This window comes from Coregonus clupeaformis, unplaced genomic scaffold (genome assembly GCF_020615455.1).
Source record: "Coregonus clupeaformis isolate EN_2021a unplaced genomic scaffold, ASM2061545v1 scaf1050, whole genome shotgun sequence".
Lineage (NCBI taxonomy): Eukaryota > Metazoa > Chordata > Actinopteri > Salmoniformes > Salmonidae > Coregonus > Coregonus clupeaformis.
The window spans coordinates 81,842-109,389 of NW_025534504.1; the positions used below are offsets into that span (position 1 = coordinate 81,842).

Sequence of the window (27,548 nt, forward strand, 5' to 3'; positions counted from 1 at the left end):
CTGATGTCTTGAGATGTTGCTTCAATATATCCACATCATTTTCCTTCCTCATGATGCCATCTGTTTTGTGAAGTGCACCAGTCCCTCCTGCAACAAAGCACCTCCACAGCATGATGCTGTCACCCCCGTGCTTCAAGATTGGGATGGTGTTCTTCGGCTTGCAAGCAACCCCCTTTTTCCTCCAAACATAACGATGGTCATTATGGCCAAACAGTTATATTTTTGTTTCATCAGACCAGAGGACATTTCTCCAAAAAGTACAATCTTTGTCCCCTTTCAGGTTATGTCGATATAGGACTCGTTTTACTGTGGATATAGATACTTTCGTACCTGTTTCCTCCAGCATCTTCACAAGGTCCTTTGCTGTTGTTCTGGGATTGATTTGCACTTTTCGCACCAAAGTACGTTCATCTCTAGGAGACAGAACGCATCTCCTTCCTGAGTGGTATGACGGCTGCGTGGTCCCATGATGTTTATACTTGCGTACTATTGTTTGTACAGATGAACGTGGTACCTTCAGGCGTTTGGAAATTGCTCCCAAGGATGAACCAGACTTGTGGAGGTCTACAATTGGCTAATTTCATTTGATTTTCCCATGATGTCAAGCAAAGAGTCACTGAGTTTGAAGGTAGGCCTTGAAATACATTTGTAAACAATTGTTGGAAAAATAACTTGTGTCATGCACAAAGTAGATGTCCTAACCGACTTGCCAAAACTATAGTTTGTTAACAATACATTTGTGGAGTGGTTGAAAAACGGGTTTTAATGACTCCAACCTAAGTGTATGTAAACTTCCGACTTCAACTGTACATATAAATACACACACCTGCAGCACATGCCCAGTGCAAAGAGTGAGATGGCCGTGATGTCACACTTATTCCACATGTCCTGGATGTAGAGCTTCATCCTCTGATATAAAGTAGTGCTGCCCCTGAAGAACGTCTGATAGATAGTGAGTGAGAGAGAAGGACAGAGAGAGAGAGAGAGAGAGAGAGAGAGAGAGAGAGAGAGAGAGAGAGAGAGAGAGAAAGAAAAAATTGTCATTAATATGTATCTATAGTCACCTCCAAAATTAATGGCAGCCTTGATAAAGATGACCAAAAAATACACAGTGCTGTGAAAAAGTATTTGCCCCCTTTCTAATTCTCTACTTTTGCATATTTTTGATGCTGAACATTCTTCAACCAAAACCTAATATTAGATAAAGGGAACCTGAGTGAACAAATAACACAATTACATACTTAATTTAATTTATTTCATCAACAAAGTTACGCAACAACCAATGCCCCTGTGTTGAAAAAGTAATTGCCCCCTTACACTCGATAACTGGTTGTGCCACATTTAGCTGCAATGACTCCAACCAAACACTTCATGTAGTTGTTGATCGATCTCTCACATCGCTCTGGGGGAATTTTGGCCCACTCTTCCATGCAGAACTTCTTCAACAGCAACATTTGTGGGTTTTCAAGCATGAACTGCTCTTTTCAAGTCCTGCCACAATTGGGATTAGGTCTGGCCATTCCAAAACTTCAAATGTGTTGCTTTTTAGCCATTTTCATGTAGACTTGATTGTGTGTTTTGGATCATTGTCGTCCAAAACGTTATACTTTTGAATCATCTGTCCATAGAACATTCTTCCAAGAGTCTTGATGATCATCCAGGTGCTTCCAGATGGCAAACTTTTTAGCAAACTTGAATCAACTTTTTGGACGAGATGGGTCCCATTATGTCTGGTGAAAACAAAACACTGCATTCCACAGTAAGAACCTCATACCAATGGTCAAGCATGGTGGTGGTAGTGTGATGGTTTGGGGATGCTTTGCTGCTCAGGACCTGGACGACTTGCCTTAATAGAAGGAACCATGAATTCTACTCTGTATCAGAGAATTCTACAGGAGAATGTCAGGCCATCCGTCTGTGAGCTGAAGCGCAGCTGGGTCATGCAGCAAGACCCAAAACACACAATCAAGTCTACATGAAAATGGTTAAAAAGCAACACATTTGAAGTTTTGGAATGGCGTAGTCAAAGTTCAGATCTAATCCCAACTGAGATGTTGTGGCAGGACTTGAAACGAGCAGTTCATGCTTGAAAACCCACAAATGTCGCTGAGTTAAAGCAATTCTACATGCAACAGTGGGCCAAAAATTCTCTACAGCGATGATCAACAACCACAGGAAGGCACAACCAGTTATTGAGAGTAAGGGGGCAATTACTTTTTCACGTAGGGGAATTGGGTGTTGCATAACTTTGTTAATTAAATAAATAAAATAAGCATCCATTTTGTTGTTATTTGTAAACTCAGGTTCCCTTTATCTAATTTTAGGTTTAGAGTTTGGTATTTGCATTATTTATTTTGCTCATCTTTATCAATGGTACCAATAATTTTAGAGCTGACTGTATATGTTTTTGCCTGTAAATATTGTGTGTATGTGTGTGTTTGCATGCAATGCGTTCTACCTGTCGAAACTCCTCACAGACCAGGGTGAAGACCCAGAAGTAGAGAATAAACTCTAAGGTGGATGGGCCATGAGGGGGCGGGGGCTTGAAGTCTAACAATAGGACGTAAGCAAATAGGCAGAGGAACAGGAAGTACATCAGCACGTTGCCTAGGAATGCGGTGACAGGCGCGAACCAGAACTCCCTCCAGCGCAGCAGTACGAAGGGCCTCTTAGGATTGGAGGAGGGGGCACCTTTCAGATTGACCCTTATAGCAGCATATTCCTCAGCATCCTCATCCCTGAGAGGACAAGAATTATAATAATTATTTGTGTGTGCGTGTGTGTGTGTGTGCGTGCTTACGTGAGCGTGTGCATTTACATGATGTCGGTGAGGGAGAACATGGTGGCATCTCCTCCGTCCAGACTGTCTGTGTCTTCACCATGAGACACCTGCTCAGTCTTCCCCTCTTCCTCAGGTTCCCTGAGAGAGAGAGAGAGAGAGAGAGAGAGAGAGAGAGAGAGAGAGAGAGAGAGAGAGAGAGAGAGTGAGTGAGAGAGAGAGTGAGAGAGAGTGAGAGAGAGAGAGAGAGAGAGAGAGAGAACTGACAAACATTGCGCAGAGGAAACTTTCCTTCACCACCAGCCTAATTTCTGTTATTCACACCTTATGAGGACAATAAGGAATGCTTCACATATTGGACATTTGCCACATATTGGAAACTTTTTTCCCTTCACCACCAACCACATAAAAAAAATATATAGTTTACTATAGTGTAAATACTTTAGTATTACTATAGTTATTGTCCTTGCGGACTGTATACTGCAGGAGTTTTCAAACTGGGGTCAGTGGAGATACTGCAGGGGTCCACCCAAAAAAAATATGCACATTTGGACATGTTTTTTTTTTGGGGGGTGGGGTTTATGTGAAAAAAATTTTTTTAATGAATATCACTAGCTATAACAGAATACCATCGTGGATAAAAAATGGACTGTCTTCTTCCAAGTTAGACGTAGTTTCATGAGCCAATGCTAACTAGTGTGTGACTGGAAGTCTACAGGAACAGTTAGCATGCTAGCTGGTCCTGTTCAACCGACTCTGGGGAAGTAGACAAATATATTTTTTTAAATGGAGGAAATTACTGTCATTGCAACTAATTACAGGGTTTTTTCTGTATAGAAAATTCTTAGGCAGGCTGTCTAAGTGGTAATTTACGGGATGGAAAAACAGTTTGTGTCTATTGAACTATACTGTATACTTAACAATCAAATTAAAGCTAGACAGTCAGGGAGAACAGAAAATTCCCAAAACCGGGCATTCAGGACACATACCCATTGACTTTGCTATAATGTTTGAGCAGAGGAATACTGCATTAGCTCCATGTGTAGAATTGCAGGACATTTGTTTCAAAAGTGCAACATTTTCTCTCACCTTAATGAATTTTGTTGATTTGCAGAACATTTTCAGCTAAATGTTCTATACGCTGCCAAGATACCTTTCTAGCTAATAGACTATGTTAGGGTTTACATTTCCTCTTCCAATTAACTGTAGCATTTACTATAGTGTTTTTGTTTCATTATCTTTCACATTGAAGTGGGGGCTTTCTCCTCGAGGAAACCTACTGGACAAAATACTAAAAGAGCACATTTTCCAAAACCTCTAAATAGGACTGTGGTCTGAACAGATAGTTCAGAGCTTCTGCTCTTTTCTATAACCTGTAGGGAACACAATATGGTCTATACTTGGCATGTAGGTTTCTCACTTATGGGTGGCACACATTGGGATACAGGGGAAGGGAATAGGCAGGGTATATGCAAATTAAATACTGTACTGGCAACTTTGCTCATAGTAATAACAACGAATTAGCTAAATGAAACAACAAGCTTTTATTCTGATAGTCCTCTATCAGCTTCAACGATGATTGATGACTAAGAAAGAGGTAACTGGGTGCGCTAGGCTACTATAGGATGACAGGAGCCCAATCCCATTTTTAGACATTTACATTTTAGTCATTTAGCAGACGCTCTTATCTAGAGCGACTTACAGTTAGTGAGTGCATACAATTTCATACTTTTTTCATACTGGCTCCCCGTGGGAATCAAACCCACAACCCTGGCGTTGCAAACGCCATGGTCTACCAACTGAGCTACACAGGGCTACAAATCCCTCAACCCTTCTCGCCTCTGCACTCGTTCACACCCCCTCAAAGATTTAAAAGCAGTGGATTGGTGTAACTGTATTGGTAGACATTTCATCTACACCTACCCAATGCTTTTACATATTTTTTATCACTTTTCATGTTATTTTGGACAGCAAATAACCAAAGATCAAGGCAAGCAAATTACATTGGCAATAGAAGTGTGAACCTCATTATATGAATGGACAAAATGTTAGCAGCAAATCGGACCACTTGTGTTCATAACTACATTATTGATTGTAAATGACAGCTTTATAGTGCTGCATTACTAGATAGCTAGCTTGCTAATTATTTTGTTCTAAACCAGCCTGATTTCATTGATCTGTAGCATGTTATCTTGATATCTACCTCAATCAGCTCATACCCTTGCACAACAGCTTGGTACTGGTACCCTGTGTATGTAGCCAAGTTATTGTTACTCATTGTGTATTTATTCCTTGTGTTATTATTTTTATATTTATTCCTAGTGTTAAAATAATAATAATAATATTATTTTTGAATTTTTCTCCAATGTCATTTTTTTCTCCCTGCATTGTTGGGAAAGGCCCATAGGGAAGCATTTCACTGTCAGTCTACAGCTGTTCTTTATGAAACATGTGACAAACTTGATTTGAGTTGCCCGAGTCAGCTGCAACAAGGGGAAGTTTGAGCTTGCGTATTCACATTGCATTGGGCATGCTAACTCAAATGTTTTAAAAAACTTGGAAATGAACTGTTTCCCTTCAGTAATCATTAAATATATGTACATTATAATAAAATAAAGGGTTTAAAGTGTTAAAAACCACAAAATTAACAATTACTACAAAATGAATTTTCATTTAATTTTGGCTTTTTTTCCTACAATGATAGGCGCCAATGGTTATTGTAGGCCGCACCAAAAGCATCTTAAGGCTAAGTTCATCGTTAGAACCTTTGTAGGAGCATCATTAAATCTCCAAACTGTTTCGCAAAACCATCGTTATTAACGTTGCACTTGAAAAGCTCCTAATCTAATCTAACACCTGCCTCAGACCACTCGGACCACTGTGTTGCGGGAGGGCACATTTTTTTATCTAATGGCTAGCTAGCTAATAAATGTACTGATTCCAAGCAAACGTAGCTAGCTATACAGCCTGATACCAGTGAAGGTGTAGGCCTAAAATCAGCATGTTGTTTGTGCAACAGTATCTTCTAAATCAAAGAGGAATAGGCAAAGCATGAAAATGTTTGAATAATACCGTTATGTGATATTTTGGCCATATCGCCCAGCCCTAATTAGGGGGGACATGTCCCCCCTGTACCCTGGCTCCTATGCCCTTGGTTGAGAGCGACTTCAAAACCAAATGGTACATAGTCACAAAAGTACAGTAGATGGGGTTAGTTAAATTATGTTTTTAAACTAAAATGAATGGAGTGAATTTGGAGTGGCAGTTATTTTTTCCTGTGAGTGGTTTTTTGCGAAGCGGGTGAATGTGGACGTTGAGTGATTGAGCGGGATTTCCGACCGCTCAACTCCGCTCACATCCTCTGTTAGTATAGTATTCTACAGTATACTACATTTTACTATAGCATTCTATTGTAAGTACTGTAGTATTCTATAGTAAACTGTAGTATTTGTTCCAAGTGGGTAGCCAATCTTCTCTGTATCTTAATGCTTATTATGCTTAATGGTTTGGAAATTCTCAGACAGACAGGTAGCCACTAACCTGAAGCTGATGAGGTTGGTGTAGATGAGGGGGGGTAAGAAGAAGGTGAGGATCAGTTTCCAGACCTCCGTGCTCCTCTCCATGTCTCCCCACCAGATCTGAGACAGCAGAGACTGCCAGAGGAAGAGGTAGAAGCAGAGTTAGTCCTGAGAAACTTCAATTAACCACCCTCCATGTTCTAACACACACACTTTAGAATTCTGGTTAGTTTTATAAAGATGAATGTGAACATACAGATCACACGTACACACAGATTCACACAGAGATTCACACACGTACGCACGCACACACACACACCTTGACCTCTGACCCCTGATCCCTTGGTTTAATACAGACCTGCAAGCCATCGTGACTGAAGAAAAGGCGGGCATCGGCTGCGGTGGCCATCTCCAGACAGGTAGCATCGCCCCACACCGGAGACTGCCTTATAAGGAGGGTGAAAGAGCGACTCTCACTGCTCTGGTAGCACTCACTGAACACATCTAGAGAGACGATTAAAGGGTTAACACTCCACACTCACTGAACACGTCTAGAGAGAGGAAACGGGTCACAGGTTTTCACATTAGGAATAAGGGGTGCAAATTGGTTTGCTTCCATCCTCATCCTACAGGCCTTGAGTCTGAAAATATTGCAAATGGTCCCAGACTGGGATGCCCTCCAGCAGACTTTTCGAACAGGTGGTCCCTTGCATTCTGATCCGGACCCGCTACTAGGCATTATGGTGTATTGCTTCACTCACAAAATACAAGCTGTTCACTTGTATGCAAAACAGATAAATGCCCCAAGGCATTACTTGGATACATTGACTGTCTAGGCTTTAATTGGGGAATCAGAATGTCAGGGAGCAGCCCAACACATTAAGAATCAGACTAGCAAAATATTTGGAACCAACTAAAATTGACACCCTCACAGCACAAACAAAAAGCCAGAATAAGGCTAACCCACCATGGGCCAAGTTCTCAAACTTCTGTGCTAGCTCCTTCATAGAGAGCTTGGCCGCCGTCTCACTCTCCAGCTTAGACAGCTCCCTCAGAATCGTACAGCCTGCCAGAGCACTGAGGACAGACTCCCCTGCCTAGACAGAGAGAGAGAGAGAGAGAGAGAGAGAGAGAGAGAGAGAGAGAGAGAGAGAGAGAGAGAGAGAGAGAGAGAGAGAGAGAGAGAGAGAGAGAGAGAGAGAGAGAGAGAGAGAGAGAGAGAGAGAGAGAGAGAGAGAGAGAGAGAGAGAGAGAGAGAGAGAGAGAGAGAGAGAGAGAGAGAGAGAGAATGAGCGAGAGAGAGAGAATGAGCGAGAGAGCGAGTGAGAGATAGAAAAAGGGGATTGTTTTAACATCAGTAACATGTCAGAGTTACGGTTCCGGTGGCATTGAAACGCTTGGCGTTCTCGTGGCTTTCTTTTGCAAAAATAACTATGAATTAACTGACTTATTTTCAAAGAATTGTCAACACATACAGTAACATCACATTAAGGTGTGGGACGTTCACTGTATTACAAGGAACAATAGCAGGTTTATTTCTCTCCAGCAGCTGGCATATTCTGTCCGTTCACAATTCACCTGTGGGAACATGGCGGCTTTCAACACCCGACAACAAAAAGAGTTGGCCACTACTATCCGAGAGATTGATTGTGAGGAAGTAACCTCTGCGCTCGACTTGCAATTAAAACCAATACATGAATCTATTGCACTGCTCACTTCTAAAGTGGATACCTACTCAACTAAAGTGGAAAGTTTGGAGACAGCGGCCAATGTGACAGAGGGGCGACTCCATAACCTGGAAACAGTGCAAACTAAGCTAGAAGGGGAAACCAATCTCCTAAAAAAAGACAACAGAATAACTCAAAAATCATTCCCGTAAATTTGATGTGCGGGTCACAGAACTTGAAACTGGTGTGGAAGCGGACAACCCAACTTCCTTCATGAGCAATCTTTTCTATGAACTGTTTGGGGAGGAGAAGCTGGGTCCCATGACGCTGACAAACATTGCACACCGCACGGGTCCTCTCGGTTCTCGGTGTATGATTGTATGAATCCACCGTTTTGAAGTCAAACAGCAAATTGTTTGCCTCGCAGATAAATCGGGGGCTCTGACCTAGGGTTGAGCGATACATCTAATTAATTAAAATGTACAGTACCAGTCAAAAGTTTGGACACACCTACTCATTCAAGGGTTTTTCTTTATTTTGACTATTTACTACATTGTAGAATAATAGTGAAGACATCAAAACTATGAAATAACACATATGGAATCATGTAGTAATCAACAAAGTGTTAAACATATCAAAATATATTTGAGATTCTTCAAATAGCCACCCTTTGTCATAATGACAGCTTTGCACACTCTTGGCATTCTCTCAACCAGCTTCACCTAGAATGCTTTTCCAACAGTCTTGAAGGAGTTCCCACATATGCTGAGCACTTGTTGGCTGCTTTTCCTTCACTCTGCCCTCCAACTCATCCCAAACCATCTCAATTGTGGAGGTCAGATCATCTGATGCAGCTCTCCATCACTCTCTTTCTTGGTAAATTAGCCCTTACAAAGCCTGGAGGTGTGTTGGGTCATTGTCCTGTTGAAAAACAAATGATAGTCCCACTAAGCGCAAACCAGATGGGATGGCGTATAGCTGCAGAATGCCATGCAGGTTAAGTGTGCCTTGAATTCTAAATAAATCACAGACATTGTCACAAGCAAAGCACCCCCACATCATAACACCTCCTCCTCCATGCTTTACGGTGGGAACTACACATGCAGAGATCATCCGTTCACCCACACCGCGTCTCACAAAGACACGGCGGTTGGAACCAAAAATCTCCAATTTGGACTCCAGACCAAAGGACAAATTTCCACCGGTCTAATGTCCATTGCTCATGTTTCTTGGCCCAAGCAGGTCTCTTCTTATTATTGGTATCCTTTAGTAGTGGTTTCTTTGCAGCAGTTCGACCATGAAGGCCTGATTCACACAGTCCACTCTGAACAGTTGATGTTGAGATGTGTCTGTGACTTAAACTCTGTGAAGCATTTATTTGGGCTGCAATTTCTGAGGCTGGTAACTCTAATGTATTTATCCTCTGCAGCAGAGATAACTCTGGGTCTTCCATTCCTGTGTGGTCCTCATGAGAGCCAGTTTCATCATAGCGCTTGATGGTTTTTGCGACTGCACTTTTCTACCTTGTTAGCAAGCAAATAGATTAGCTGGATACTCACTAGCACATGGGATTGTGCTTGAAAGATTGTTTATGAGACCTATGTTAATTTTCTATAATGCCTGCTACAAGAAGTTGGTAATTATTAGCAAGTTGGCATTTTTCGTCATGAATCTTGTTCTGGAGGAAGCTCTGCAATGGTCACTAGCTGGTACAGCCACAAAGTCATAAAATCTATAAACCTAACCCTAACTTCACGGGGGGGGGGGTTCTGGGTGGGGAACGACCAATGGGTGGGTTTCCCTGTGAGTCCTGCTTTTTGTTTCACATCCATGGGCTTATTAACACTAAAGATAACAATTACATCATTAATAATATTTTATTTGTAAAACAATGGCAACACTAGCTCTTCTCTCTTGGAATCTGGAAGGCCTAAACTGTCCTATTAAACGTTCCAGCTGTCTTGATATCCTAGTAACAAAGTTCCAAAAGGACTCACATAGAACAGAGAACCAATTGTGGAAACTGGCTGCTTTTTCATCAGCCCCAAACAAAACTAAAGGTGTAATCATAATGGTACATAAGAAACTAAAAATTACCATCTTGGGTAAAGGCGAAGACCAAGAAGGTAGAATCACTTTCCTTAAATGTATCCATAATGGAAAGAAAATGGTATATGCGGTCTGTTAGAATTAACTGAATTCCATCTGGTTATTGGGACAGACATGAATGCAATTTTGGACGTGTGGGAAAAAGCTAATAAGACTAACTACAATTCACATGCAACCAAGGCACTCCAGCATATACAGTGGGGAGAACAAGTATTTGATACACTGCTGATTTTGCAGGTTTTCCTACTTACAAAGCATGTAGAGGTCTGTAATTTTTATCATAGGTACACTTCAACTGTGAGAGACGGAATCAAAAACAAAAATCCAGAAGATCACATTGTATGATTTTTAAGTAATTAATTTGCATTTTATTGCATGACATAAGTATTTGATCACCTACAAAACCAGTAAGAATTCCGACTCTCACAGACCTGTTAGTTTTTCTTTAAGAAGCCCTTCTGTTCTCCACTCATTACCTGTATTAACTGCACCTGTTTGAACTCGTTACCTGTATAAAAGACACCTGTCCACACACTCAATCAAACAGACTCCAACCTCTCCACAATGGCCAAGACCAGAGAGCTGTGTAAGGACATCAGGGATAAAATTGTAGACCTGCACAAGGCTGGGATGGGCTACAGGACAATAGGCAAGCAGCTTGGTGAGAAGGCAACAACTGTTGGCGCAATTATTAGAAAATGGAAGAAGTTCAAGATGACGGTCAATCACCCTCGGTCTGGGGCTCCATGCAAGATCTCACCTCGTGGGGCATCAATGATCATGAGGAAGGTGAGGGATCAGCCCAGAATTACACGACAGGACCTGGTCAATGACCTGAAGAGAGCTGGGACCACAGTCTCAAAGAAAACCATTAGTAACACACTACGCCGTCATGGATTTAAATCCTGCAGCGCACGCAAGGTCCCCCTGCTCAAGCCAGCGCATGTCCAGGCCCATCTGAAGTTTGCCAATGACCATCTGGATGATCCAAAGGAGGAATGGGAGAAGGTCATGTGGTCTGATGAGACAAAAATAGAGCTTTTTGGTCTAAACTCCACTCGCCGTGTTTGGAGGAAGAAGAAGGATGAGTACAACCCCAAGAACATTGAGGGGAGGATGGATGGGGCCATGTATCGCGAGATCTTGGCCAACAACCTCCTTCCCTCAGTAAGAGCATTGAAGAGGGGTCGTGGCTGGGTCTTCCAGCATGACAATGACCCGAAACACACAGCCAGGGCAACTAAGGAGTGGCTCCGTAAGAAGCATCTCAAGGTCCTGGAGTGGCCTAGCCAGTCTCCAGACCTGAACCCAATAGAACATCTTTGGAGGGAGCTGAAAGTCCGTATTGCCCAGCGACAGCCCCGAAACCTGAAGGATCTGGAGAAGGTCTGTATGGAGGAGTGGGCCAAAATCCCTGCTGCAGTGTGTGCAAACCTGGTCAAGACCTACAGGAAACCTATGATCTCTGTAATTGCAAACAAAGGTTTCTGTACCAAATATTAAGTTCTGCTTTTCTGAGGTATCAAATACTTATGTCATGCAATAAAATGCAAATTAATTACTTAAAAATCATACAATGTGATTTTCGGGATTTTTGTTTTAGATTCCGTCTCTCACAGTTGAAGTGTACCTATGATAAAAATTACAGACCTCTACATGCTTTGTAAGTAGGAAAACCTGCAAAATCGGCAGTGTATCAAATACTTGTTCTCCCCACTGTACTCTCTGATTACAGGCTAAAGCCCCCCATCTATATCTGTTACTTTCTTTGCTTTCAGGCCCATGGGGAAGGGGTGGTATAGGGTGGTGGGGGGGTGGGGTCTCTGGTCATTGTGGGGGGAGGGCGTGGCGATTGGGGGGAATGTAAGGGGAGACTCAGGGGATGAATGGGTGGGAGGGGGACTGATAAGCAACCTCGGTTGCTGGGTGGGATGGGAAGGGGTGGGAGGCATGCTTTCTTCAGGTCGGGTCGGGTGGGGGGTGAGGGGCTAGGCGGGGTGGGAAACTTGGTTTTCAGGTGCGGAGGGAGGATGCAGGCAGGTGGATGGGGACAGGGGGGGAATGGGTTGGGGTTATCTTTGTATGTATTCATTTGATTGTTCCTGTAACCCCCACCCCCTCTAAAAAAGATAACAAAACGAAATGAAAAATGAGTCACAAAAAAATAAAAAGGGGAGAGAGATGCTAAAATGTGTCTGCATTGATACAGTTCTGAGAGTCAAGTACCCAACCATTTAAGAGTCATTGTTCATTGTTGTCATTACTGCTGCCTGGTCCCATACATTCTTAACTGACTTACCTGGTCAGATAAAAGTGAAATAAAATCATTATTTAATCAATTACCATCTCCCAGAAGTAGATGGCCATCTCGCTGCGGTTCTGCAGCACAGCCCAGATAAACAGAGAGGCCCAGGGATACACACAGCGCTGCTCCCTGTACGGACAATCCCCCAGCAACAACTTATTCACTTGCTGAGAGAGGGGAGAGATGGGGAAGAGAGATACAGCACATAGAGAGAGATAGGGAGAGAGTAAATACAGCTTGGTTAGCACAGCAGTCACAGTTTTCCATGACCAGTAATAAAGTGGTATCACCTTAGCAGCGTTGATAATTCAACTATATTGGTGGAGTCTACAGGCCTAGTAAGTAGTAAGTAGGCCTAGTTAGTACACATCACTGGACCTTGTCATTGAGAACAGATGTATTTGTAATTAATGTGCCCTGGTAGTGCACTATACACTTAGAAAAAAGGATTCCAAAAATCCAATAAAAATGTGTCACATGCACCGAATATAACGGGTATAGACTTTACCGTGAAATGCTTACTTATGAGCCCTTCTGTACAACTGACTAGGTATCCCACTTTCCCTTTCCTTTCCCTTCCCAATGACGCAGTGTTCTAAAAGATGTATACAGAATTTTTTTAAATAAGACCAGGAATAAAATGCACAAATATGAAGCTATATACGGGCAGTACAAGTACCATTTCACTGTGCAGGGGTACCAGGTATGTGTGGTAGATATGTACATGAAGGCAGGAGAAAGTGACTTGGTATCAGGATAGATAATAATAAGAGTAAAATAAAGAACAGAGTAGCAGTAGCATATAATGAGTGTGAAAGTGTGTGTGGCGTCACTATGCGCATGTGTGTGAGGGGGATGTGTGTGTGTTTGTGTGAGAGTGTCAGTGTAGTGTGTGTGAGTGTATATACAGTATGGTGTATATACACAGTGTACAAAACATTAGGAACACCTTCCTAATTTTCAGTTGCACCCCCTTTTGCCCTCAGAACAGCCTCAATTCATTTGGGCATGGACTACAAGGTGTCGAAAGCGATCCACAGGGATGCTGGACCATTCTTGACACACACAGGAAACTGTTGAGCGTGATAAAAGCATCAGCATTGCAGTTCTTGACACACTCAAACCGGTGCACCTGGCACCTACTACCATACCCCGTTCAAAGGCACTTAAATATTTTGTCTTGCACATTCACCCTCTGAATAGCACACATACAAAATCCATGTCTCAATTGTCTTAAGGCTTAAAAGTCCTTCTTTAACCTGTCTCCTGCCCTTCATCTACACTGATTAAAGTGGATTTAACAGGTGACATCAATAAGGGATCATAGCTTTCACCTGGATTCACCTGGTCAGTCTATGTCATGGAACACAGCAGGGGTTGGAACCGGTTCAGGGAACAGAACAACATTTTTCAAGCAACAGAAACAGAGCCTGGAACAATAGTGATCAATACTGTTCCAGAACAGAACGGTTATTTTAAAAGCATGGGAACCGGTTAATATCTATTTTACGTTCCAGGCATTTTTTTCTAGTTCAACAAAAAAACGCTACAAAGCGCCTATGCAAAACCCCCACTCTGTCACTCAGAAACTTATTCCAGTGTCTGCATGCAAGCTGAAAATCTTTGTCAGTGCGTGTGCGCGCGTTTAGGCTACCTGCCCCTCTCCCATCCGAAGCATAGGCTACTGTACAAACATTTCAATCGTGATTCAGAAGATAGGGAAAGAGATTTTAAATTCGCTAGACAAGAATGGATTAACGTCTTCAATGCTAGTTAAGGATATTATAGGCCTAGTTATCACGTTTCACGTTGAATTTACTAACTAAAAAAGGTAAGATGTGTTTTTAATTTTAAATTCTGGTGCCACTCTGCACACACAGGCTTGTTAGCTAGCTAGCTCCAGCCTGTTAGCTAGCTAGCTCAAAGGACAATAAAAGTTCCTCCATAGGAGCCGCTCATACTAGGTATAATTCTGTGAACCTAATTCAGATAATGCATGTCATAACAAGATGCCCAGCACTTCAAGCCTCCTCCTCAACCCTCTCTTGCTTTCTCCCCACCCACAAAATGTCAGTCTCATCTTGCGCCATAGGCTACACTTGTCTGTCCATCACGCATGTAAACAAATAGCTTGCCTGCTTTATCCGCACTGATTGGTAATTTAATGAGCTAAATGTAAAAAAAGGTTGATTTTACAGGTTAAAAAAGGAACAGAAAGGAATGATATAAACTTTTTTTTAGTTCAAACCAGTTCAGAACGTTCTTTTGCTGGTCGGAACAGTGGAATGGAATGATTGAAACATAATTTTGGTTCCAACCCCTGCTAAATAGTATTGTGAGTGTGCATAGCGTGAGTGCAAGATAGGGTCTGTACAGATAGCTAATGAAATGGTTACCCAGACTATTTAGCAGTCTTATGGCTTGGGGGTAGAAGCTGTCTCGGAGCCTGTTGGTCTGAGAGCCGATTCTTCGGTACTGTTTGCCTGACGTTAGTAGAGTGAACAGTCTATGGCTTGAGTGGCTGAAGTCTTTGGCAATTTTTCGTGCCTTTCTCTGACAGCGCCTGATATTAGAGGTCCTGGATGGCAGGGAGTTCGGCTTGCCAAAGACTTCTGTCGTGCCCTCTTCACGACTGTGCGGGTGTGTGTGGACCACGTTAAGTCCTTAGTGATGTGGACGCCAAGGAACTTTAAGCTCTCAACCCACTCCACTACAGCCCTGCCAGACGTCTTTTTCCTGTAGTCCACGATCAGCTCCTTGTTCTTGGGACGTTGAGGGAGAGTCTGTTGTCCTGGCACCACACTGCCAATTCTCTGATGATGGTGTTGGAATCGTGCGTGGCCACACAGTCATGGGGGAACATGAAGTACAGGAAGGGGCTAAGCACAAACCCCTGAGGGGCCCCCGTGTTGAGGGTCAGTGTGACGGAGGTGTGGTTGTTGCCTAACCTCACCACCTTGGGCCGACCTGTCAAGAAGTCCAGTTGCAGAGGGAGGCGTTCAGTCCCAGGGTCCCGAGCTTGGTGATGAGCTTGGAGGGGACTATGTTGTTGAACGCCGAACTGTAGTCTAGGAACAGCATTCTCACATAGTTATTTACCCTCTTGTCCAGGTGAGAGAGAGCAGTGTGAAGTGCAATTGAGATTGGGTCATCTGTGGATCTGTTGGGGCGGTATGCAAATTAGAGTGGGTCCAGGGTTTCTGGGACGATGGGACGATGGTGTTGACGTGTGTCATGACCAGCCTTTCAAATCACTTCATAATTACAGATGTGAGTGCTACGGAACGATAGTTTTACTCACATCGGCCACGGAGAGCGAGATCACTTTGCAAGCCAGCATAATGTGATTTGCAGGGCTAATGTGGCCTGTAAACCAGGAGCTTCAGACCACTGTGTTAGGGTATAACTAGGCCCTCAAAGTAAGGCATTATGATATACAGTATGTCATGTATTGTGATAAAAGAGGTTAATTTAAAGGCTAATAAGGCTGTTAGAACCTTTTCATAGCAGGTTATACGATGAACTGTTCAAAGATAATAGGTTTATAATATAATAATAATATGCCATTTAGCAGACGCTTTTATCCAAAGCGACTTACAGTCATGTGTGCATAAATTTTTACGTATGGGTGGTCCCGGGGATCGAACCCACTACCCTGGCGTTACAAGCGCCATGCTCTACCAATTGAGCTACAGAGGACCACAGGTTTCTCGGTAGAACCCTTGATAGAGGGTTATAGGAAGAACCTTCCCACTGGGCAAAAAGTGGTTGAATCAACATTGTTTCCACGTCATTTCAACAAAACTATTCTTTGTGATGACATTGAATCAATGGGAAAAACTGATTGTATTTTCAAAAAGTCATCAACGTAAGGGAATTTCGTATTTTTCTAACCTAAATCCCATGTCATGGTGACATTTGTTCTTGATTTCACGTTGAATTCAAGTTAGTTGACAACTCAACCAAATGTAAATAAAAAATAGACGTTGAACTGATGTCTGTGCCCAGTGGGTTTAGACGATAAAAGGGTTCTTGGTAGAAGTGTTCCCATATGGAGACAAGCCGAAGAACCCTATTTGGTTCTACTTAGCAACCTTTTTTTCTAAGAGTGTATAGGGGAGAGAGTGCTATTTGGAACGCAGCTATGGCAGCCACTACCTTCAGTGTTCTCCAGGTGCTGGTGCTCTTGTCCAAACCCAGAGGACTGTAGTAGAAGGGCTGACACACATCTCCCAGGATGTCCCATAGTAACCGTGACACCTGGAGGGAGAGGCAAGAGGAAGTCATTTTTAACTGAGAACAGAATACCTAAATTAGACTAAATGCGCCTCAACTCCACACACAGCGAATGACCCCATACCTCCCCTTTCACACCTCCTATTTTACCAATTTACCATGCCATTTCTCAATAAATACCTATTCGTTTCTATACCATAAAATAAAGTGCAACCCCTCCTCACCTCATACAAGCTGAGCTCTTTGGCAGAGGAGGGTCCTGATATGGGGCTCATAGGGCTCTGGGGGCTCTTGAGGGGCGTGGGCTCATCCGGAGAGCAGGGGACAGTGGGCAGGGATCTGGCCAGGCTCTGCCTCTCTGTGAGGTGTCGCTGGAGAAGCGTGTAGGCCAGAGAGCTGTTGGACAGCGAGCGGTACAGGCCCTCCAGTCGCTGGTAGTTCAGGTAGTCCAGGATGTTGAGGCCGTTCTCGTTGAAAAGACGTACAAACTGGGGCTTGTTGTTGATCAGGGCATCCGTCATGGAGTCCTCCAGGTCCTCGTACTGCGGGAGGATGTTTTTATAAACATATCTATCTATCTGTCTGTCTGTCAAAAGTGAAATAATACCATCCTACCGAGTGAGAAAATAAAGGAACACTTCATAAATTGGAAGTTGTTGTGATTTCCAACTTCCCTTCTCTGTATTGTTCCAATTTCCAATTTGTGAAGAAGTTCCTTATTTTCCTCATGTTATCAGATACAGAGAAGTTGTGTCTGTCGTTTTGAATAGAATAAATGTACTGTCAACTAAATAACATTAAAGAAGAAAATAAATGGCGTTAAAGAGTGGCGTCAGAAGTGAGGAGCAGCTCACCCTCCATTGGATGTCTCCATTGAAGAGTTCACTGTTAGCGATGTCCACCCTGTTCCAGGCTACTGCAAGCTTCAGCTCCTCTGTGTACTCACTGGCATCGCTGGACACACGTTTACTGGCTGACAGAAAATTACATAGAACGAATGAATAGCTTGACCAGGATCATGTTCAACATATCTGTCAACAGATAGCAAACACACAACTCACGCACACCTACCTCTGACCAGAGCCTTCAGTAGCACTGTGTCAAAATCATCAGGACTGTCCTGCTCCCCGTGGAACACTGTGATCAGATCTCTGTTCTGATAGATACTCAGAGCCTGGGGAAAGAAAGAGAGAAAACAAAGGAGTGAGAAAGAGGGGAGAGCGAAACAGAGAGAGGGGAGAGAGAGAGAGACAGAGAGAGGGGAGAGCGAGACAGAGAGAGGGGAGAGAGAGAGAGACAGAGAGGGGGGAGAGCGAGACAGAGAGAGGACAGAGAGAGGGGAGAGAGAGACAGAGAGAGGGGAGAGAGAGACGGTGAGAGAGAGACGGTGAGAGAGAGAGAGAGAGAGAGAGAGAGGGCAGAGAGAGACAGAGAGGGGAGAGAGAGACGGTGAGAGAGAGACGGTGAGAGAGAGAGACAGAGAGGGGAGAGAGAGACAGAGAGAGGGGAGAGAGAGACGGTGAGAGAGAGACGGTGAGAGAGAGAGACAGAGAGGGGAGAGAGAGACAGAGGGGAGAGAGTGACAGAGAGGGGAGAGCGAGACAGAGAGAGGGGAGAGAGAGACAGAGAGAGGGGAGAGAGACAGACAGAGAGAGGGGAGAGAGACAGACAGAGAGAGGGGGGAGAGACAGACAGAGGGGGGAGAGACAGAGAGAGAGGGGAGAGAGAGACAGAGAGAGGGAAGAGAGAGACAGACAGAGAGACGGGAGAGAGACAGACAGAGAGAGGGGAGAGAGAGACAGAGAGAGAGATAGAAAAACAAAGGAGAGAGAGAGGGAGAGAAAGAGGAATAAGCAGTATGATGAAGTGCTCACTCACTCACACACACCCCACCCCTTCCACACGCACCCTGTCCACAAGCTTCTCCCGGTCTGCCTCGGCAGGGAAGTGCCTCCTGACCCTCTCACGGGTCCTTTCGCGCAGCTCCACGCTGGGGCTCTTGCTCCCCTCACCCTCTGGCGGGGGAGAGGTGCAGCTCATGGGCACATCTGACAGGACATCCAGCAGCTCACAGATAAGGTCTGCCGCTGGACCAGAACCATTCAACACCAGCCAGGGAGTAGCCTTCCTCAGAGAGAGATCCACCCTCTGGGGGGAGGGAGGGAGGGAGAGAGTGTTTGGTGGGAGAAGGGAATGTTCTGGACATGGACAGTAAAGTTAAAAGTGATGATAGTGATGTTGTAATAGCTTACCTTCAGCATGGCAGCTTCCCCTGAGATGAGCATACACAGCACAGGGATCTCTATACTGCCACTACCTGGAAGATAACAGGTACAGGGAAGAGGAGGATGGGAGAAATCCATCAAATTAAGATTTTAGTCATGAGTCATTGATCAGATGTCATTGTGAATGTCCATCATATTAATGTAAATGTTTCATAAGAATGTCCACAAGCATTGTGGGTTTAGAACGGTTAGGTATTCGTATTCCTTATTAAAAAATATATGTAAAAAATTGGAACGCTTCACGATAGTGCGTGTCATCCTTGCGCACGGAGACCATGCTAATCTTCTCTGTATCAATCCAATTTAAATATGTGCCCCGACAGATCGGTCACAAAAGAGAAGAGGAGATTTCCTTGCATTTATACATAGTAAAAAAGCCAACTTAACCAAAAGCGTTATTATGTGAGTTGAGTGGACTTCAAATGGACAAGAATTTGAGCTAATAAAGATTGTTTACTCAACAAACTCTGTTCGAAGTGAGCTGAATTTGAAAAAGTTTGAGTAAAATTTCAAAATCATGTTTGCCTATACTGTATGTTGGTTCAGCTATATGCCCAAATGTTGGGCAAACTCAAAATCCTATTGCAGCTGTTTGCCTTACAAATTGTACGTTGAATCAACACTCAAAGTGAGCCGAATTTGAACAAGCTTGTTGAGTAAAATTACAAATGTATGTTTGCTCAAAACCACGCCCATCATTATCATACAGTGTCTCCCAGCATGCTATATCGCAGGTTGATTTTCAGATGTTTTTTCTTTCAATACCTGTGTTTTTGCATGTACATTGATTGGTTGATTACACAAACATAAAAAAAAAATCTAAACTAACCCAATCTGTTAGTAATTGGACTTTTTGCACCTGTTACCGAGATGGCTGTTCCAGTTTATATGATTTAGGTAGTCTCAATACATTTTCCTTGCCCTGGCTGTCATTCTCAGTGCGGGTGATTCAAAGTACCAATTGTTGGATAGTCTCACTCTGGCCAGAATTGCACATCATGTGGCCTGTCTGGTCCAATGGTTAAAGCCCCGGACCCCGGCACACATGCACAGCCTAGGCTACCAGAGTCGGCATGGGTTCGAGTCCATTGTCATGGGGCATTCCGAGTATTTTATGTGAGCCGCATTATTTGGCTCTGTTTATGTAAAAGAGCCGCATCATTTGGCTCCAAATGGATCTTCATTCAAAATGCTTGAAAATCTGAAAAAATGCACACATCTCAAATGTAAAGCCAAAAAAGTAGGCTACCATTATGTCAGATCATGATATGCATGTTCAAATAGCTACATTTTTACCTGGCCAAATTATTAGACCGCCTGAAGAAAACAATAATAATAATAATAATAATAATAATAATAATAATAATAATAATAATAATAACAATGATGCTCACTGCAATAATGAGCATGGACCAGAACGATGTGCTCCCCTACTATTTATTGTTTCTGCAGTGATGATTCACCATCTTCAGACAATGATTGTGTAACTTATTTGCAGATAATCGTTGTTTGAAGATCAAAAAGCAGTAGTAGCAGTGTAGCAGTACGCAAATCAGAGAGCCAATTGAACGTCTCTTTAACCAATGCTATTCAGTTCCCAACGTTCACCAAAAAGAGCTGTTCAAAAATAGCCTTTCGTTCGCGAACGACCCATCACTAATCTCTCCTACCTTTCCTGTCTCCTCTTCACTGTCTGATCTCAATAAAAACATAATCCCCCATACCCCCAAAAAGGAAGTAAACATCACTTTGCAAGCCAGCATAATGTGACTTGCAGGCTTGATGTGGCATGTAAACCAGGAGTTTCAGACCACTGCGTTAGGGTGTAACTGGGCCTAGGGTCTTTAGATGGCAGATAATGACCACTCCACAGACAGCATAAATTTGGTTTACCGTAGTAAGTGGTGATAAGAAAAGTCACACTGTCGATCTGAACTTAGTACACCTTCAATGAGCGGCTTGAACATACTGCACTTCACCTGTACACCTATAATGCATTTTATAAACTTTTAGGAGATGGGCGCTAGTCTTACCAGTATGTGTGTGTCTTTGCGTATGTGTGTACTGTGTCTCACCCCATATGCCGGCGCGCTGGTGGGAGATGTAGTCTTCCATCTTGGACCTGAAGGCCGTTTCCCCTCCCCGCCGGCCTACACTACCATCATCCACCAGCAGGAAGGCCTGGTAGTTATTATCCAGGCAGTACGAGTCACGGGACGTGTTCTGGACATAATACCTCGCTGGGAAACTACCCTGAGAGAGGAGGAGGAGGGGGGAGGAGAAACAGAGAAAGAGAGGGGGTATAGAGAGAGGGGGGGAGGGGGAGAGACAGAGAGAGCAAGGGTAGAGAAGGGGCTCAGTCAATGTAGAGAAAAGAAAGGAGGGGAGAGAGAAAAAGCGAGAGAGAGGTCATTGTGATTACCATCCATTGTGTATTACAATGTCCTTGTTGTTACTAATTATATTTCCTGTGGTTTTGCTTTGCTGAGTGAGAGAGGGTGAGAAGCAAAGAGGGGAGAGATGAAGGAAAGTGAAGGACATTCTTTATTTGTATACAGTGTCAGTGTACAGTAGTGTGTTCCTGTGCCTTCTTACGTGCGTGTGTCTGTGCATGTTTCATTCTGTATACGTTGAACATTGTGTGTGTGTGGTCATGACATGTGTGTGTGTGCATTTGTGCGTGTGTGTAAGTGTGTTTGTGTCTCTGAGCGTGCATATGTGTGTGTGTGTACCTGTGCGTTGACTAGCTGCTCTCTGTTATGCACCATCCCCCAGGGGGCCACGCCCACAGCAATGACTTTCTTCTGGGAGAGGAAGGACGCTGCCGCAGCATGATCTCTCACTGCCTCCCCAACACAACGACCCACCCCCTCCCTCAGCCCCCCCGTCACTATCCACGCCCCTGGGATAGAGAGAGGAAGTGACAAAGAGAAGAGGAGGGGGAAATGTGGGGAGAGAAGGGGGAGGGGAAGAGAGGGAAGTGAGGGAGTGAGAGAGAAATGTTTATGACACAGTAAGTGCATACATTTTTTGAATAAGTATGTAATCCCTGTAGGAATTGAACCCACAACCTTGGAATAGCAAGCACCACATTCTTACCAACTAAGCAACAAAGGATCATAGACAATAAACCATATACAGATAAGGAACAAGAGCCTGTTGGTTATTAGTCAAGGGCACTGTGAAAATATGTGAGATGCATCCATCCTTTCCTTCAAAAGTCAATTTGTCCATTTAATGGCAGTGAAAGATGACGTCAAATCAATGATTATGTATTGGAATCAGGCCCAGAAAGGGTTTTCTTTCAAATACTCAATTTGAATGCTCACTTATGCACTTATATGAAACTACTGTTCAGTATATCCTGTTCCTTCTCTGGATCAGCTGTCATCTGAACTACTGGTTTGCCTCTTACCATTGCCGTGTCTGCAAGCTTTATTATGATTTATGGCTGAACTTGCTTATTTCCCTGCCTTGATTTAATGAACCTGGCCTAGGTGGTCATGTGTCCTGTGAACATCTAACCAGTACAGCCAGAGGAAGAGGAGGAAGAGGAGGAGACGCAGAGCTTCAAAATGGTACAGTATATCTTACACTGTAGATGGAGGAAACACTGGGAAATTATGCTGCTTTGAAAGTTAATAAACCTGTAAACCCACTTAGGAGACATGTAGGAGAAAAAGCCTTTGAAAGCCTCTTCTTTGTTTACGTCCATTCAGCATTGTTCACACCACACCTAGCCCCAACCATGCATGTGAGTCAGCATGGCATTGTCCTCCAGAAACTAGTCTCTCCAGTTCCTACTCCAGTCTCATTCTCAGCTAATGTATTACCTGATTTACTTCAAAGGCATCAGAGGGCACCATCAGGCCAACTCCTTGAATGGCTTACTCCATGAAGTTTGTACTTTTGTCTAAAAAACTATTTTGCTCAAAACATATTTTTTTTTTACAAATACTACTCTGAACAAAAATATAAATGCAACATGCAACAATTTCAAAGATTTGACTGAGTTACAGTTCATATAAAGGAAAACTGTCAATTGAAATGAATTCATTAGGCCTTAATCTATGGACTTCACATGACTGGGAATACAGATATGTCTTGGTCAAATATATCTTTTTTTTAATGTAGGGGCGTGGATCAGAAAACCAGTCAGTATCTGTTGTGACCACCATTTGCCTCATGCAGAGCGATACATCTCCTTCATATACAGTTGATCAAGCTGTTGATTGTGGCCTGTGGAATGTTTTCCCACTCCTCTTCATTGGCTGTGAAAAGTTGCTGGATATTGGCGGGAACTGGAACACGCTGTCGTACACGTCTATCCAGAGCATCCCAAACGTGGAAGAACTGGGACATTTTCAGCTTCCAGGAAATTATCTGTGCATTATCTTGCTGAAACATGAGGGGATGGCGGCAGATGAATGGCACGACAATGGGCCTCAGGATCTCGTCACGGTATCTCTGTGCATTACAATTGACTTTGATAAAATGCAATCATGTTCATTGTCCGTAGCTTATGCCTGCCCATACCATAACCTCACCGCCACCATGGGGCACTCTGTTCACAACGTTGACAGCAGCAAACCACTCGCCCACACAATGCTATATATGCTGTCTGCCATCTGCCCAGTACAGTTAAAACCGGGATTCATCCGTGAAGAGCACACTTCTCCAGCGTGCCAGTGGCCATCGAAGGTGGGTATTTGCCCACTGAAGTCGGTTACGACGCCTAACTGCAGTCAGGTCAAGACCTTGGTGAGGACGACCAGCATGGCGATGAGCTTCCCTGAGATATTTTCTGACAGTTTGTGCAGAAATTCTTTGGTCGTGCAAACCCACAGTTTCATCAGCTGTCCGGTCTCTGACGATCCCGCAGAAGCCGGATGTGGAGGTCTTGGGTCTCCACGTTACACGTGGTCTGCGGTTGGGAGGCCGGTTGGACATACTGCCAAATTCTCTCAAACGACGTTACTGGTGGCTTATCGTAGAGAAATGAACATTAAATTATCTGTCAACAGCTCTGGTGGACATTCCTGCAGTCAGCATGCCAATTGCACGCTCCCTCAAAACTCGAGACATCTGTGGCATTGTGTTCGACACAACTGCACATTTTAGAGTGGTCGTTTATTGTTCCCAACACAAGGTGCACCTGTGTAATGATCATGCTGTTTAATCAGCTTATTGATATGCCACACCTGTCAGGTGGATGGATTATCTTGGCAAATGAGAAATGCTCACTAACAGGGATAAACACATTTGTGCACAACATTTTAGAGAAATAAGCTTTTTGTGTGTATGGAAAATGTCTGGGATCTTTTATTTCAGCTCATGAAACATGGGACCAACACTTTACATGTTGCGTTTATATTTTTGTTCAGTATGAAAGAGCAAATGTTCCATAACCTGTGGGTAGGTAGGTAGGTAGGTAGGACTGGTTTCTGAACGGAGAGTTCAGAGCTTCTGCTCATTTCTATAACCATAGGAAGCACAATATGTGGTCTATACTTGGCATGCATTTAATTACTTTATTTTTCCAGAGGAAACTTCTGTAGGTTTCTCACTTACAGGTGGCACAAATTGGGATGTTGGTGGAAGGGAATGGGCAGGGTATATGCAATTTAAATACAGTAGTATTTAGTAGTATAAAAAAGTGAGTGTTTTTGCTGACTTTTCTGTAGCATTACTAGTGTTTTTTGTGTGGATAATACTGTAGTATTAACTATAGTATTCTACAGTATACTACAACATTCTATACTAAGTAATACACATGATCGAGGGATACTACAGTGTGTAGTACAGTATTCTACAGTATACTACGGAATTCTATAGTAAGCACTGTAGTATTCTATATTAAACTGGAATATTTTTTTATGTGGGTTTGTAAGGAATTATCTGTTTTTGGTCACATCACTTCTCAAAAACACACCACTAATTTTCATACATTGAGCCTGTAGAATGGGCTCTGGCACTCTGGCTAGTCTCAATTACTCTGAGAGGCAGGCCTGTCGTGTCCAGATTTAACCTCTCATGGGCCAGGCCCAGAGGGCCATGGTCTCTGGGTAAGGGTTTCCAGGGCTCGTCGCAAAGCATGAAAATGATCTCCGCTAGCCAGAGCTTGCCTGGCCATCGAAGGGCTACCAGGACGCACGACAAGCCTCCTTCCCTCACTCTGGCTGGAGTGGGGAGTATGAGGCCTATACGGGGTAAAGCGTAGAGCAGTATATGAGAGCGTCCAGCCCTAGAGGTGCATAACCTGATATCGCAAAGAACTACGGGCATTGTGCCTTTTCATGCGATGCGAAGTGATCTATGGATGCTTGTCCGCATTTCTCCACTACTCGGGAATGGAGTTTCCAATATCCGTAAAGGGGATTCCCTTTATACCACGGCAAAAAAGGAAGGCAAATTAGGCAAACAAAGTCACAGAATGGCACTTGATCCAGACTGATCTTTTGAGGTCAATATTATTACATATTAAATATGTCAAAAGTCAGCCATGTATGCATTAATTGTCACGCCCTGGCTCTGGGGACACTGTTATGTTGAGCCAGGGTGTGTAGATCTATGTATTCTATTTCTATGTTGGGAGTTCTAGGTTGTTTATTTCTATGTTGGCCTGAGTGACTCCCAATCAGAGGCAACGAGTGTCAGCTGTGGCTGGTTGTCTCTGATTGGGAGCCATATTTAAACTGTCTGTTTTTCCCGTTGTGTTTGTGGGTTCTTGTTCTAGTTGGTTTGTGTTAGACCGTTGACTGTCACATATCGTTTTTGTTCGTGTTTCCTTCAGTGTTAATAAATATGTTTGCATTCAACGCTGCGCATTGGTCCTCTGTTCCCGACGATCGTGACATTAATTAATCAATTATACCATCATACAATCAATTTGACTTTGTTTTTATCAATCTAACTACATAACAACATAATGCTAATTGAATGGTAAATTCTATTGATATACTGGGTAAATCAAGATGAAGCCTAGGCCTATTCACAATACAGGTGAATGCATTTTCAATAGGAGTGTGTTCATGTATTGAGTTATTCAGCTTGTTTTGGCTGATTTCATGGGGTTACAGATGAAAAACAATCAATTTCCTTTCCATTTGGGATTTATTTTATTGTACTGATCAACAACATCTGCATAGAAGCAATCTCTTATTTTATAAAAGTGTGCGCTGTCTCTTTAAGACCTAATGACATCTTCACACCACACAGTGTGAGAGACGGGAGGCGACGGCATTGACATTCAAACCAGTAGATAGTGATAGCGCTGACGTCATCCATTTCTATGGATAACTCCCGATGGCGCATTAAACCCAAAGTATTTGAATTTGAAGCGCGCCATATTTGCTGAATGGGGCTGAATGGCACAAAAACTAAAAAAAACACTAAGGATCATGGTGAAAGTGGCCGTAACTAGCAAAGGCTCATGGTGAAAGTGGCCGTAACTTGCAAAGGATCATAGTGAAAGTGGCCGTAACTAGCAATGGATCATGATCGATGTAGTCGTTTTCATCCTGCCTTAGAGAGTCAACCCAACCCGGCGCGAGCCTCCTCGTAGCTGTGTCAGCACGTGGTCCTGTGTGACGAAAAATGTAGTAGTCAGAACTGATCAGTATTTAATTAAATATCCCGATATGTAGCGAACTTTAAAATAATGAACTGTGGGGATCGAACTTGATCATAATAAATTAATTTTAGATGCCAAAACGGGCGTCAAATTATTATTTTATTTTTTATCATAATTTACATAGGCTTTCTAGGGCAGACCAGGGCTTTTGGCACTGCTAGGTTGCTACGCAGTAGCCGAAAGTGAATGAATAGGTATTTTATCAATGACTGTATGGTTTTTGGTGACAATCAGCTTTGAAATCAGCATATTTTGCGTTATGATACTTTGTTATCACAAACAAAGTTCTAGAGTAGTGAATTAATGTTACCTTCAGATGTAAGTTAACAAGGAAAGTTAGCCTACAAAGTTGGAAGCTACCGGTATATTCTTGCATTGTAAAGTGTTCTAGCCTGTAATGGACATTGTTTTGCGAACAGTAATTAACCGTTGAAACATTTCTACATGCCGTGTTGCATTATTCAAGTGTGTAAACGTCTGTGCAGCATGAGTGGGGAGCTAACATGATGCAGCCCAGATTCCCAGTGAGTGCAGTGGTTCCTCGGGACAGGCTAGAGCTAGCAATGACTAAGTGGAGCAGGCACAGTGCACTCACGCTATAAGGGGACATCGGCTGCGCTGATAGACATCCTTAATCCTCTCTCAATCAGTAGATGACATGAGACATTTGACAGAAGTACCAAACCGTTTTTAATGTTCGAGTATAGCTTTCCAGAATGCTGTAGAAGGTCTCATAGCGAACTGCAGTCTGTAGCCCTTGGTAACTGTGGATAGGATCCAAGGCTTGACTGCGCATTCGCGCCAGTTGTCTACTCTCTCGGCGAGTAGCCCACGGGGAGGCTGACTCTTGCTCACCAGTGGTGCATAGTATGTTTGCTCTGTGCCCTTGGCAAGATGCCTGGTTGTGACAGGTGTTTTATTGAAAGAAACAGTGTAGTGACACTGGGAACTGGTGACTGTGCTTTGTGGCAACTGGCAATTTGACTTCCTGCCTCGGCTGAAAACGAACGAGCAGA

General features: G+C 43.3%; 1 protein-coding gene and 2 non-coding genes across 3 annotated transcripts in view; all 3 read right to left on the bottom strand.

The window, feature by feature from the left end:
- LOC123486183 (transient receptor potential cation channel subfamily M member 4-like) overlaps window positions 1-27,548 on the bottom strand; it is an 82,452-nt gene that overhangs the window by 23,189 nt on the left and 31,715 nt on the right. The window contains exons 5-19 of the mRNA XM_045217404.1: window positions 21,632-21,801; window positions 20,975-21,152; window positions 18,867-18,931; window positions 18,523-18,762; window positions 17,686-17,788; window positions 17,469-17,587; window positions 16,839-17,156; window positions 16,537-16,638; window positions 12,417-12,545; window positions 7,265-7,394; window positions 6,656-6,801; window positions 6,320-6,432; window positions 2,819-2,920; window positions 2,459-2,738; window positions 827-942 (exon numbers count right to left, since the gene is read on the bottom strand). Of these exons, the coding sequence (XP_045073339.1) occupies window positions 827-942; window positions 2,459-2,738; window positions 2,819-2,920; window positions 6,320-6,432; window positions 6,656-6,801; window positions 7,265-7,394; window positions 12,417-12,545; window positions 16,537-16,638; window positions 16,839-17,156; window positions 17,469-17,587; window positions 17,686-17,788; window positions 18,523-18,762; window positions 18,867-18,931; window positions 20,975-21,152; window positions 21,632-21,801 (2,311 nt within the window). The remainder of the gene's footprint in view (window positions 1-826; window positions 943-2,458; window positions 2,739-2,818; window positions 2,921-6,319; window positions 6,433-6,655; window positions 6,802-7,264; window positions 7,395-12,416; window positions 12,546-16,536; window positions 16,639-16,838; window positions 17,157-17,468; window positions 17,588-17,685; window positions 17,789-18,522; window positions 18,763-18,866; window positions 18,932-20,974; window positions 21,153-21,631; window positions 21,802-27,548) is intronic.
- On the bottom strand, window positions 4,033-4,086 carry LOC123486186. Its single transcript, XR_006659274.1, has one exon. It is a non-coding gene; the product is annotated as a U7 small nuclear RNA (small nuclear RNA).
- Window positions 19,123-19,229, bottom strand: LOC123486185. Its single transcript, XR_006659273.1, has one exon. It is a non-coding gene; the product is annotated as a U6 spliceosomal RNA (small nuclear RNA).